At 38.7% G+C, this 14,987-nt stretch overlaps 1 protein-coding gene across 1 annotated transcript in view; it reads right to left on the reverse strand.

Moving 5' to 3' along the window:
- CABIN1 (calcineurin binding protein 1) overlaps nucleotides 1–14,987 on the reverse strand; it is a 116,233-nt gene that overhangs the window by 16,496 nt on the left and 84,750 nt on the right. The window contains exons 31-32 of the mRNA XM_050906552.1: nucleotides 13,527–14,168; nucleotides 12,995–13,069 (exon numbers count right to left, since the gene is read on the reverse strand). Coding sequence (XP_050762509.1) covers nucleotides 12,995–13,069; nucleotides 13,527–14,168 — 717 coding nt within the window. The remainder of the gene's footprint in view (nucleotides 1–12,994; nucleotides 13,070–13,526; nucleotides 14,169–14,987) is intronic.

A 14,987-nucleotide genomic window follows, 5' to 3' on the forward strand; every position in this document is an offset into this window, starting at 1 on the left:
TCTGGAAGATCTGTTGCCTTTGCAGAAGTAACAGTGGCACCAAGAGCGACGCTCTTCTCCAAAGTCAGAGCTAAGAATTTAATGCGGTGTCATTGATTATATAGACAGAAGGTAGAAGGGTGACATAAATTCAGCAAAGGGAACAAAAGGACCCATAAAATGAGTATCTTCTCTATAATTTTTATCAGCAATCAAATAAAGTATTCTTGCCTGTGAGGCCACAGAATGCATTTATTTCTTGCTCTTTACAGTCTTCATTTAATGGAGACTTATTGGACCGTAAAAGATACGGCTTAATGGACTCCTCAACTGTTTAATTGTCTGTCTCATACCTCTACCTCTCATACCTCTACCATGAAGAAAAACTTGTGTTAACCATGGTGATAGAGTATGAGTGTTTGAAATAGAAATACAGAGTTCTGCTGTCAAATGTAAAATCAAATTGGGCCCTAATGTCCTAGATGACCAAAGATTTATTACAATGCCAGAAGAGTCAGCAGAATTTCACTGAGAGAACAGAGTAAATTTCAGCTGGAGAAAATACATGTTTAAAATTCAAAGGTGGAAAGCACACATTTTTTAAAGTAATTGATGGAATGTATTTTTGAAGTTCCTGAACCTGATTTATCAATCTCTCAAAAGCACACGATTAAAACCTGCCAGATTCTCTGTGCACACAAAAAATAAAACATGGCAGCTATATTCACAACAATTACCATATTGGATCAAAAAAGGTCTATTCTGCCTCTGAAAGCAGCAAGTTTCTGATGTTTAAAGCATCGGTTCCAGAACTAAAGGTCTCAAGACGCACAAATGGGATCACACAAACCTGAGGGAAATTAAACTGCAGAAGAAAGCCTTAAGCCAGAAGTGAGATCACTAGAGGAAACGTTTTCAGCTGTGATTTAGAAGGAAAACCCTTCACACCCATGCACTTCATTAACTTACATAATACATCATGTAGAACCTGACATTTCTGTGCTTGTATTGTATCCAAAATTTTTTCAGCGGAAATACATGAAGGTACTACCAGTTAGGTACGTATTTGTTAAAAATATGTCTGCATCTCTAACTGTATTTCTATAAAAATGCACAGCTATTTCCAGAGACAGAAAGAGGACATTTGGAAACTAACTCAGCAATATTTGGATGGTACTCGGAAGAAAAATGATTAGTGAGAGAAGGAGCACAACATCATGGAGTAATTCCTGCTGGAAGGGACCTCTGGAGGCCTCTAGTCCAGCTTCCTGCTCAAAGCAGAGCTGACTTCAAGGTTAGATCAGCTTACTGAGGGCCCGTGTCCAGCCCAGTTCCAAATATCGCCAAGGATGGAGATTCCACAGCCTCTCTGGGCCCCTGCTCTAGTGCTTTACCACCTTCACAGTGAACATTTTTTTCCTATCACTTCATCCAAATTTCTCCTGCTGCAACTTTAAATGGTGCCTCTCATCTGGTTCCTTCCTCCCTGCTGAAGACAGCAATTCCATACCCCCACCCTCCATTAGTCTTCTCCTCTCCAGGATGAAGCAACCCAGCTCTCTATGACTTCACTGCCATAATGGCAAACTGCGGACCTGTGTTCAACCTCTCGTGCAGGGCTCCAAATCTTTTTTGGCAGAGCTGTTCCCCGGCCAGTTACGTTGCACAGGGGTCATTCTGTCCCAGGTGCAGGCCTTTGAATTTCTCTTTGTGGAACCTTCAGGTAGTTCCTGTCAATGCTCCAGTCTACTGAAGTTCCTCTGAACGGTAGGTAGCCCTGCTCTCCAGCATACTGACCATGCCCTCCAAGTTGCTGCCACTCAAACTCGCTAAGGGTTCACTCCATCCCATCATCCAAGGCATCAGAGAGGATGATGCCCCAGTATAAGTCTGAGGAATGCCGCTGGGAACTGGCTGCCAGGTAGAATCCCAGTGGTTGGCCAACACGCCTTCAACTAGGCAATGGAGGCAGTGACAAACACTGAAAAGAGGAAGGCCATCTTGTAAGTTGTAGATGATCAAGCACATAGAGAGAAAAGGTTGAGACTGAAACAACCCTTACTGGTATACATAGGTGGAACCAAATTCATATTTAATTTCTCTCAAAATGAAGATGCTGTATCAGGGACAAGAACAAAAAATAATCAGTTTTTATTTTGAATTGGTTATTCCAGGTGAAGTTGTGGTTTGGGCAAGATGATTTTTTTTTTTTTCAGAGAATCAACCTGCCTCATAAGGAGAGTAACATTTTATTTCCATGAAAGAATAAAGCTGAAATGAACACGATGTTTGTCTCAGTAAAATCATGACTAAAAATTCTAATGTGTAATCAAAAAGTGCAGCCTTATACCAAAGAATGGCAACCAAAAAAGATTTTCTTATTTGTGGCTTTAAAGGGAACCTTCCAGACGTGACCTGGTGAAGAGTTGTCTAAGGCTTCTGTAAATAGACAGGTTCTTTTTAACCCAATGAAACAGAGACCTTGACAGGAGGAAAAAAAACCCTCTCAAGGACTTTCTTTTCTCAAAAGAGGGGGTGGAAGGAGGAGAAAGCTATCTTTAAAATAAGAGTCAAAGCATTAAAAAAACCCACCCTTGGCTACTGTGTATTCTGCAACTCACATGGAAAAGGGATTTAAACCTGCTTTGTACGTTTTACTGGACCCAGAAACTGAAGACCACCCAAAAGCTGTAAGCAGAAAGCTAAGACGAGCACCACAGTGAGGCACATATTCTTTTCTTTAAGAGATTTTGGTTTTAGTGTAGGGGTAAGAATTCCAGCACCTCTGATCAGTAAGTGATGCTACTCACAAAACCCAGGTCAGGGCAACGTCACTAACGATACTACTCAAGACTTATGGGGCCACATTTCATCATCCTGCAGGTGACTGCCTCCAGGAAAAGACAAAACTTTGTAACACTGCATCTGAGAAATAAATCCAGAAAAACTCATTACAGGAAGTCTTGGATTTGCCAGAAGCACTTTATGTTCATCTATTTCTACTGCTATACCAGCAGTAAGACATAATAAAGATTATTTTCCACAAACATACAGTAGGAAACTGAGAAGCAGTGACAATCCTTTACCAGTGTTTTATGTGGTTTCTCATTAGGAGATTTTTTTTTAGTTTTTACTTTGTTGTGGCACTAAGTCAAAACTACAGAAATTCTCCTTCCCCCTCTCCAATCCACATCACCATGCTGAGCGTCTCTGTTACCACCACTGCATTTGAAATACTGTAGCTTTATTACGAAGTGGCTTTAGTCACCAAGAGGAAAGGAATCTTCTCTTACACTGATGAGGATGCTACTTACAGAACAAGGGCATATAACTGAAATAAGATGAAAATGCTTTTATCTGCCTTCTTCCTATCTTTCATTGCAATGACAGGTTCATCTTGTCAAGACTGGACTTCCTTCTGGACTTCTAAGAACAAGATGAGGCACTGAAGAGTATGCAGTACTACTTTTGTCTTGACTACTATACTATCAAAGTGGATAGAAGAAACATTTAAGGCTTATTAATATCCAAATGACATGTCATAGACTGTGAGAAAAATAGTCCATTACTTCCATAAATATCTGCTATCTTATTTGCTCTTCTTTAAAATACTTAGCAAAGATGTTCTTTGTTATGAAGTCTGCATAAAGCTGAAATTTAAATGAATAATTAGGATGCATGTTTGTGTGAATTGTGACTATTTCTGACTTATACAGGTGACAAAATCAGTCTCCTTATTTGTTAAAACCTTGACTATTTCAGCATACTCCTCAAGAGTTCATTCAGCTTCATGGAGACTATGGACAAACCCTTCCTATGTTGAAAGCTGATGTAAAAAAAAAGTAAAGAAAATGCAGGAAAGCCAGCACTGGGACAGCCTTCCTCCAAGAAAAGTAGCAGCAAAAGTGCAGAATTTTTTCAGAAATATTAGTGGAAAAAATAGCTCCCTGTAGTTTCCCAGTGAGGCACTTCAGTAGTGCGACAACAGCAGCAGCAAAAAGAAATTGAGTATTAAGATAAAACATGAGAAAAATTTTACTTCATAGACTATCTGTGAAGTCATAAACCAGACAACCTGACCAAGGGTTTATTTTTACCATACTTATTGTTGTTTTCAAAACAGATTTTGAAAAACAAAGAAATCCTACAGGAACCTTACTGATACCACTTCTGGAACAGCTCACTGCTCTGGGGCTGTGGGAAAAAGTAATGATCAAATGTTCCGCAGAAAGGGAAAGCGATGGTCTTCCCAACAAAAGTTTCCCAATGAAAGATGCTGGCACTGCAACTGTTACATAACATTTTCTTGTTGTTTTTTCAAATTATTCCCATGTCTGAGTTTAGCACCCTAGTGGGACTGAAGTCAGAATCCATTTAACAAAAAGGTGCGCCTTTTTAAAAGAGTACCAGCACATCACCACAAAGCCTGGAAGCTGTCACACAAAACTGGCTGAACAACAATGCTGGCCACATTCCCCAATACTACCACTCCAACTTCTGCACTCTAGCCTAACAAAATCCTCCATTTACACAAGTGCATGCCAGGGCTTAATGTCCTGCTCTACACAGGCAGCCATATTTCAGCAATGCTTCCATACACAAAAACATCATTATTGGACCAAGAGAGATAAGGTAGCAGGATGAAAAACATTGATAGACAAAGATAAAAAGTGACTTTTCTTTCCTTCATGTTCACTTAATGATTGCTTTCTGCAGGAGACAGAAGGAGGAGAGCTGTTAATTATATCAAGAATACACCTCCAGGATAGAGTGAGAGGGGGATGCCATGGCAACTGGCAAACGCAACAGTGAACAAAATGGTCACCCTTTGGTAGGAGTGAGACCATGAAAGAGCTCGCCCTTTTGTCCCCCCTATCCCCACCTCCTCCTTCCCCCTCCTTTCTTGTCATCTTTGCTGCATTAATAAAGCATACAGACAACTCAGGAAAAACAACTTTTTCTGTAAGCAGTCTCTGACGTCTTGATGTGCAGGAAGAAAAGATGAAAATTAGCAGTATGTGGGTGGAACAAAAAGGGGGGGAAAACACATGAGGTAGAACTAGAGATGATTATTTTCTAATTATTTAATATTACTTATCTCCTCCCATCCCCAGCAAAGTCCCTTTACAGAAGGCTTTTAGCCGTTTCTTGAACAGAACAGCTTGGTGGTTTGTTGTTTTGTGTTTTTTTTGAAGTGAGAATTCGAGAAGAAAATGCTCTAGACATTCAAGGCAGTTCAAACAAGTCACTCTCAAGTTTTCTCCTTGAAGAAAAAAAGCCTAAAAGACCATGTCACTGCAGTGCTGCCTGCATTCCACAGCAGACTGGGAAAAATCCCCTGAAGTGCCCTCTAGTTTCACTCACAGAAGACAATTCTTTCTGTTCCAAATAAAATGTCACATTCACTGTAAGGTCCAACACAGAGATTGTAACATCACTAGACTGATGCTCCAGAGTCTGAGCACTTTTGAGGTTACGCGTGGCTCCAGCTACAGACCCTCCTGTACAGCAAGCCCATCACCTATGGTCCCCTAAAATTCTTCAGTACTAGGCTGCGGTTTAAGGCTACCCATTGCCAGCACCGGGAAGAGTTAAACACTGGAGAAAGGAGAAAACAAGACCTCGGTTACCTGTTTTGGAACTAGAGTAGGGCAGTAACAGCAGCACTAAAACAGTGCCTTTCCTCAACAAATACTGCTTTTGTATTACAGAAGCAGCAAAACTTTATAAAATCATGGATGACGCTGGCAGGAGCCTGAAAGGCACAGTTGATTTGCATAACCTGATTGTGCCTTTATGTTTGTAATAAAATTTACTTGTTTTGATTCTAGTGGCAGTTTCTTCATGAAACATCATGTTTAATTAGATCTGACACTGAAAGCTGCTGAAGAGTTTTGACTGCAGGTTTAGAAAGGGAAACAAGGAGAGCAGTTGGAGTTTGGCACCAGCCAGTGGGAGAAGGTGGTCATGGATGTGTTACTTTGGAAGAGGTGAGTGAAGCTAAGGGTGGAAGGGAGGATTTGATCAGTCAGAATGGTGCAGGGAGAGCTTGAGGTTTGGCAGCTGGAACAGGAAAGGGTGGTTAAAATTTTCTTTTCTCTCCCTCACTCTTCAGGGATGGAGTTGGTCCCAGAGCAAGGATTTTTTGGCTAAGGCAGCAGTGAGTCCTAAATAACTCAGCAATGTTGAAACAGTCCCTTCTCATGACATTTAGATGATATACTATACTGTGAGGAGCCAATAAAAATTTCAGCTGCTACAACGCTACCCACTACTAGGACTTTCTACGTACAGTCCCATATTCTCAAGGGTCACAACACAGGACTAGAGACTTAGTGGCATTTTGGAACTTTGCCTTTGAACACTCTTGTATTTTTAGAGATGTTAAATCCAGCCCTGCGTTCAGTGTTGATGTCTGCAATGTTTTAAGCTATTTGTTTTATACAAATTCAGTTCTCAGGATTGGCGATACACAGTATACCCTAACACACAACCACAAAGTTTTACCTGTCCTCTTTAGACTACCTGTCGTGACAGTTTCAACAATGGTGAAAGCTGTAATTTTAGTATTAAGGCATTCAATATTAAGTCCACAGTAATAAAAATACCTTTTCAAATTGCAAGTCAAGAAAAAAAGAAGACAGATGTGTTCTTAGACTGAAGTATCTCCACTTCCATTAATAGAATATTCTGTGCACTATGAAGCTTCATCCTAGCTTGTGCTGCAATAACTTTCTCATGCCGACACGTCCTTAACACTATCACAGACATCATCATTATATACAAAATGAAGAATTTAATATGACCAATTTTAGGCAGTCAGTGGAAAGGCTTATCAGAAATTCTCTAATTATCTAGCTTCACAAGTGCTTTCTGCCAGCACATCCCCTCCTTAGTCCTTAGGACCACACATTTAAGTGTAATGCTACGTCAAGGTCAAACTAGTCTGCCTCAATCTTTCATTCTCCCTCAACAAGGCCTCCTTGGTATTCCATTTCCAGGGACCATTAATTTCATATGAAAAACACAGTTGGCAAGACTAAAAATACATCTTATAACTCAGAGCAATAGCTCTCTGCTTTCAGGATCTCTGCAACTTTTTGATAACATTCTCAGACTGAGAAAATCAAAGAAAAGAACAAGCATACTTCAAAATGCTGCTTGACCACAAAGTGAATTAATCTCTAGCGTGTAACTTCAGTAACCTAACTACTAATGAAAGAGTGACCACTACTAGATAGCAATTTCAGCCCATTTGATATGTGTATACCAAAACTCTTGCTCACGCTTAAGAACTTAAACGGAAAAGGAGAAAAAGAGGAGGAATGACTTTCAGCCACACCTGTTCTCCAGTTCGGTGTGCTGCACGGCCAGACAAATGCCTGTGCCAGCACAGAGGAACATATAGCATGGCAGAGGAAGGAGCAGACACCAAGGAAGCAGGCTGACTTCTTCTAGCAGCGGTTCTCACTTTAAACTGCTGATTTAACTATGCTACATTCTTATGCTATGACTCACTATCATGTTTTCTAGAGGTATTACTTTAAACAATAACAAAAAAATTCAGAGAACTCCAACACCATCACAACTCGTAAGTTCAACCAGAACTACTTACTTTCTTCCCTCAGTTACGGCTCTCCCACCTTTTCCAGTTACAGGACTACTCACTTCATGACTTTAAATATTACCATAAGCAATTAAATGTCTTTGGAGTCACAACCTCACTCCTGATGGGTCATTACTGGTGGTCCTATAACCCTTCTTTGGAAGATGCCATAGTCTGAACTAGATTTAAGTAGTCTCTGGAACTTTAGTCTCTTGTTTTTAAAAACAGTGCAATAGGCTAAAGGGTCAATAAGCAATACTAGAAAATGTGAATATTTGAGAAGATATTTTGTTAAATCCTCAGCATACATTAGTTTAGTCATATGATCAACTCAGCGACTTCAACAAGAGCAGTTAAATATGCAACAAGCAGCAAAACAAAATTCTCTGAAGGGCTGATCATTATACTGTTGTAACAGATAAAATGGTATTTATTTTCAAAGTGTTTGCTGGGCTATCTTCTATAACACTGAAAACTGATCAGACAATACTGCCCTCGTCCTCTTAACTCTGAGGATACATTAAGAAAGATAAATAACAGCATTAATATCAGTGTTTAAGAATGTGGCATCATCACTTTAGATTTTGAACCAAAGTGTGTTGAAGTTGACAAATACATCACTTTTTAAAATTGTTATTGTTTTTATTATTATTTTGGAATACTGAAAGGAATCTCCCAGCAACTTACACTGAATACGTTTTTGTATCAATTACTGGAATCTCGTCCGTTTATGCTACTCTGTTCCCACACACCATAAAGGATTTTCCTTTTTAATAAAAACAAAAAAACTGTGTACATTTTAGTCTCCCCTCCCCCCATTTCACTTTCACATTGTTACAAGCTCAGATTTTACTTCACCAATACAAACACAGCACAACTTATTCATAAAGTTAAAATCTCCTCCCCCCTCAAATACGGTAATATACATGGATTAATTTATATTGTCTTTACTAGCAGCTTTTTCAAGCTCACAAGTCTCTCTTTGGTAGCCTCTTTGAATGACTGTTTCAGGTCTTCAGCCACTTCTGCACTAGGCATTAAAAACTCCAAGCCCCCATTAGCAGGATTTGGTAAAGCAAAATTGTGTTTACTATGGGAAAACATCAATTACTCCTGAAAGTAAGAGCTGGATCCAATTAAGTTTGAGAAGATGTTTAACTGATAAGATGATGCTCAACTGATTTTGTTTAACTGGGAAGGTTCCTCACCACACTAGAGCTCTAATGCTATAGCATTTTATCCAAGTCTGTACTGAGTACACATAGGTACACCTTTCTGTTAAAGGTATTACAGTCTAAGCACAAGCATACTGTTAAGCATCCTGTAAAGATGTTAAGCAACACCTGAACTATGAACAGCAGCCACACGTATAAAGGACCTCTTTCTGAAACACAATCTTCTGTCCCTGGCACGAGCAGGGCACGTCGCCTCCCTATGCAAAATCTCATGACAGAATATCTACGTTAATTTCTTCGTTGATGTGTCATACTTCAATAGAGAACACTTCAATTTCAACAGTTCTCCAGGAGCACAGGAACTTATCGTGGCAAGGTTTTGTACCACCATCTTTTTCTGCCTTCAAAGCTGGGAGCCAAGCTTTCTAAGCCACTTCCCCATGTATTTAGCTGACTTTGTAGAAGAAGATGCTAGAGTTTCATTGGCTCTATACATGTTAACATTGCATCAGTCATGAGGACTACAGAGGATTTCTGAAATTAAGTGAAAGGGTCACAGTATTGCCAAGCTATTAAAAAGATTAGATCTCATCACAAAAGTATAAGCACCTACTTTGTCAAATTCCATTTACTGATTGCTGTATTATTTCCTGCTTATGCCTGAAGAGGCATACAAAAAGATTTCAACAGAGTTGTTAAACATTTAGGTTAAAAACTCTGACTGGTTTGAAAGAAAGTTGAAAAGCCATAATTCAAATAATTCCTAATTTTAGTAGCAAGTGAAAACTTTCATAAAAAAAACACATACCTGGAACTGTAAAATACAACAGCTAGCAGAGAAAGACATATATCAAGGTGGATTTTGCGTTCACTTTTTTTTTTTTTTTTGACTGTCAATTTCTTGGGATAAGTGACTGAAGAACCACAGGCCCTGTAAACCTACTCAAACTATCCAGTAACAAAGCACTTCTCTGGGCTGTGGCAGCTCTACACATGACATCATTTGTTTAGAGAAGGCAAATACTTGCCAATTTTAAATAAAACAGGATTCAGTCTGTTGAAAACAGACAGATGTCTACAAGGGTGGCTATTCCTGTGTCTCCACACTAATTCATAGTGTTATACTAGTGGTGGGGCAGCTTCACACGGCTTACAAGATCCTTCTAGAAACAGATGAAAATGAGACTGCAGCATGTAATAATCTCAATAGCTGGGACTGCTTCCTAAAAGGGAATGCTTACAACCTTCAAAGTGCATCACGTTAAGAGGTATGTTTTATTTCAAGTGATTTAACAGGAAATCTCATCACTTCCAGTGCAGTTAAATACTAGCTCACCTATTGTATCTGCTTTCAAGATTAATTTGTGTGCAGGTTTTTCACCATTCTAATGTTTTGCCACATGCCTGAGTAACTGTTGACTTTGCTGGAAAGGCTGGCATAGCAATCGCATACCTAGAATCTTCAAGAAAGCCCAGCAAGGAACTTGGCCAATACATGTGAGTTTGTTGAGCGGTTCTTAAAAAGGTGAATACATCCAAAAAGCAAACAGTAACATTACTTTAAGAAACTTACTAGCAAATTCTTTTTATTTTGAAGTCATAAATCACAGTGTGATGACGCCTATTTTTTCCCCAAGATAAACTAAAAAAGTCTTAACATTTTGAGCCAAGATTTCTATATTAAAAAAAATTAAAATCTTAAATACCAGACTATAAGCAAAGAAACACTTCTTCTAGAATACCTCTCGATGTTTCTGTTCATTTCAATAGTTCAATGGAAAAATGTTACTGACTTCCTTAGGGGCACAAATAGGAGAAAGTTACCTCCACAAAAATCTAATAAAGAAAAACTCCCTTTACTCTTACATCCTCTCCTGTTACTCTGCTAGGGGATGCACTGTACAAATGCACATTTTAACTAAATGCACTGTTAGATAATTTTTCTCTCAGTATTAACAACTGGAAACCTTTATGGATACTCAAGACTCAGACTTTCTACACAGCACAGGGAAAAACACAGGATGGCATGCCTCCTGACAACTAAAACTAACACCATTCCAGTAAGAAATTTAGTGTGAAGGTAATCTTGTCTAGAACAAATGCTGTGCAACAGAGTCTTCCCTGAGGGTCTGAACCTCCTCTACCCTCCTGGACAAGGCAATAATCACCAGTAAAACAATATTCATCACAATAAGATGAGGAGAACAAGTACCCATAGATTCAAGAGAATGTGCATGAAAACACAAGGTTCAAGCTCCACTGGAAGGCACATAACTTAAACGGAAACAAAAAAAATATCTGGAACCTTTCACAAAAGACACAGAAATATCTGCTTTTCCTGAAGTTGCAGAGTAGACAGCACTAAACCTTGTTACAGGAGTTGACCTACAGCCTCAATTTTCTTCAGCTCCACTAGGCAAAAAAACCTAAAAGGAAGACCTCTTAAGTCTATATAATACAGAAGGTTCACCTTGTAAGTTCTTCTACTTATTAACCAGCATCTAACACAGTTACACTTTAGTTCTGAGAAGCATTTGTCATGTACCTTAACACACTGAAAGGACGACCAGGCAATGTGCATTATTTGAGGTTAGGTTGAAAAGATCTAAAGAACAGAGGCAGTGTTCTCGTGATACATACTGGATTTGCTTCAGAAACCAGAAGAATTATCTGGAGGTTTAAGAGATGCATTTATTTTGAAAAACAGGTGAGAGCGCTATTCAAATCCTTTTCACATTAAGACAATATTTAACTTGCTAACATCAGAGATGTACCTCCTTAAAAGCATATGTTTTGCAAAGCAGAGATGTGTGTATTTTACAGAAGAAAAGCCTCATCCAAATTTGGAGGATGAAGAGAAATTCCGAAAGACTTTTACTGTCCTTCCGTTTTTATGAAAATTAGTGCCTAAGCAAAGGGAAAGAGTCAAGCAATGGAAAAGCAGGCAATTCTCCCCCTCCCTGCAACTATAATTCTTTTTTTCTGGTAACTGGCAAGTTGGAATGCAATGTGTGGATATCTCTAGACTAGTCATAGCATGTATTTCTCCTTGTACACTTCCACTGGGTAAGACACATGACAGGAAGATGAAACAATAGGAGAAGAGATACTTGAGGGACAGAAGAGACTAACTGCAGAAAACCAGAATAAATTTCTGCAGCTCATAAAACAAGTTCGTTCAAGACATTTCTGAAAGAGCTCTACATGATTCAACACATTATCTACCTTTCTTGTACAGAAAACCTTAGAGATGCTTCCTGGTTTACACACTTAAGCATGACACAGACCACCACTTGTGAAACACTCAAAGACAACAGAAGGTTTCTAAGTTGCACTCCAACAGATTTTTTTTTCAAATCTTTTTAGACAAAAACTATTTTAATTACTTTTTGAGAGCTAGCAATTGATAACACAGACTACGTTTTCATAGCGTAAAACATGTGCAAAGCCCCGAGCAGTATTAAAACACAGACTATTAACTAGGAACATAGATTTTTCTTCAAAATGTATTTTATCTTCTAGTCAAAATCTGCTGAATAACTGCTTCATTTTGTGCTGGTGGCAAAAATTACAGAAAGTACAAAACTAGAAAATACTTTGGAGCTTTCAACTGACGGTTTGCTGGCAAAATGAATGACCACTAAACATGTCATTCATCCAGTTTTCTTCTTGGCTTTGATTTCACTTTAAGGACTGATAAATACCCACCCCTTTAAAGCTCTGTAATTGTTTGCTGGATAAACCCAGAAACTATAAGCTAAAAAACAAACTGAATAATACAACAGAGTTAAAATCAGATTCTCAACCATGCAAGTTGAGAGAAAAGATATTTGGTATCTCTGGAGCAGAGTGCAATGTTAGCAAGGGAAGAGCTGATGAGGTTGTTAGCCCTAAGGGATCAGAGACAAGTAATTATCATTCATGAAATGCTGAGGAATGATGTGTACATTAAGAAAATTGTAGTGTGCCATAAATATTTCAATTTGAAGATTGTTTGGGGTTTCCCCGAAAGCTTTTGGGCACACAAACTGTCCTTCAAGCCTGACATAAACAGTAGTAATGACCCTAACAAAAGGGATGAGCTCCATACACTCATATGGCCCAATTTATCTCAGATGACAATGCAAGGGAAGTAGCTATTTCTAATTGCTGCAAACACTCAGCAACAGACTTGACTGTACAGACTAAGTAATAAAAGCTTGTTACAAGCAGCCAGGGACTTCACAGAGCTTACCTGTTTCTGTGTTGATGCTCCCATATGCACCTGGCAAAACTTGACTGCCTGTTCAAGTGCTGCTTCTTCATCCACCTGAACACAGAATCACAACTAATGAAGTCGTAATTACTTAGCTCATCTATAAATCTAATTAAATTCAGATGAAATGGGGATGTAAAGCATGGGAGTAAGGGGGAGAAGCAGCACTTCTACAGCAGAACAGTGATCTTAAGTTATTCAGGAGTACAAAGACACACAACTCTCTTAATTCATACTAATATTTGGCATGAACAAACCCCACATAATTGGTATTATAGCTCTTAACTGATTTCAGAAATTTAGTTCCAAAACATGGAGGGTCCTACTTTTTTTTCCCCCGCCTCTAGTAGTGGTCTTGTCAAGAGAGTGGTTCTTTGGGAGACATTTATCTCCCCAACTTTTGAACAGATATAGGGCCAATTTTATACTGCTTGGTTTGGCCATTATTGTTATTCTATAATCATGTCTGAGGTCACATTGAGAAATTACAATTAATGATAAAATACTTTACCTGTTTAATCAGCATGTACGTTTCAGACATGATCTTCTCAATTCTACCCAGGTCATAGGCCATAACCTTCTGACCTTGCTGCCATACTCGATAAGCATCGAGCAGAAGTGTCTTCCCAGACTCCACATCCTCAAGTAATTTCCTCTTCCTGCTTGATCTCTGGACAGGTTCTTCTGTAGGTACTGCCTGAACTATTCCTTTAGCTGCCTGCTGCTGATGTTTTGAGCTGATACTTAGCTCTTCCAAAGAAAGTTCTGGAGTCCGGCTCTCTAGAGCTCTTTCCTTTGAGTTCCTGCCTGACTGAAGACGGTCTGGCTCACAGCGTTTACATGAAGAATCAATTTTTTCAGGGTCATTGGAATATCCATCAAGATCCATAGGCTCAACTGAACCAGGCCCAGGGAGCTCTTTAATTTCCTTGTCATTCTTGTCCTCTTGTTCTAGTATGTCCATAGCATTGGGAATTTGTCCCTGGGTCACTTCCTTTACTCCATTTTCAGTACTATGTACTACTCCATCCGATAAAACTGGCTTTTTGGGAAGGACATCTTTCCCCTCTTCAGCACTAGTTTTATTAGAGACGTCTGTTGTCATCCTTCCTGAAGCAAGGTTAGAAGACTTGGAACTCTGATCTTCTGAAACCTTAATAAAAGAAGTCATTCTTCTCTGTTTTTATTGAAATCAGAAAGCATTTGAGCACAGCTATGACTACCATGAATACTGACAAGGAGTACCTTTACATTACTGCCTCTGCTGAAGAAAATGCCTTTATTCTATGTTCATTCTTGTTTGTTCCTGAATATTAATTAATCCGAGCCACAAGTCTTACAATTAAAGTATTTTAATCAGTGAAAACACCACAGAGAAATCAACAGCACAGGCTGAACCAAAGCTGCAATGTTTTTTTTTCCCCACTACTTCAGTCTACACTATGGGATCCAACTAAATGAAATCCAAGGTTTTAATAGCATAAAAATTTCTTCTAATGTATTGAAGTCAAAACTGAACCTGTTTCTTTTGGCAGCTGCAGATCAACCTCAAATTTAAGAATCTTCCCTTTGGTTGCTCTTACATTACCTCTTGTTAGTAGATCAAGAAGTATGCTAAACTCTGCTATAATATTTTAATTTTTGTTCCTTTACTTAAGTGATGGTCCAAAGGTAGAAAACCTCAGTACGTCATTCTCTTCTTTCAAAAATTGCTAATGATACAATTCTTCCATCCAGATTTATGAACAAACTATTTCATACACAGAGTTCCAGTATTCTTAAGGACATTTTCATTTAATTCGTTAAACCTATATTCTGTTAACTTGGAAAACCCTCAGGAACAAGTTCTTCCTTGAATGTGTTTACCAAATAAACTTCCAATTTCCAGTTATCTGAACCTGGAAACTGATTAGTCTCTATATGACTTTTTAAAATAAAAATCTAAATTACAACTAAATGTAGTAACAGGTGT

This window comes from Gymnogyps californianus, chromosome 16 (genome assembly GCF_018139145.2).
Source record: "Gymnogyps californianus isolate 813 chromosome 16, ASM1813914v2, whole genome shotgun sequence".
NCBI classification, from domain to species: domain Eukaryota; kingdom Metazoa; phylum Chordata; class Aves; order Accipitriformes; family Cathartidae; genus Gymnogyps; species Gymnogyps californianus.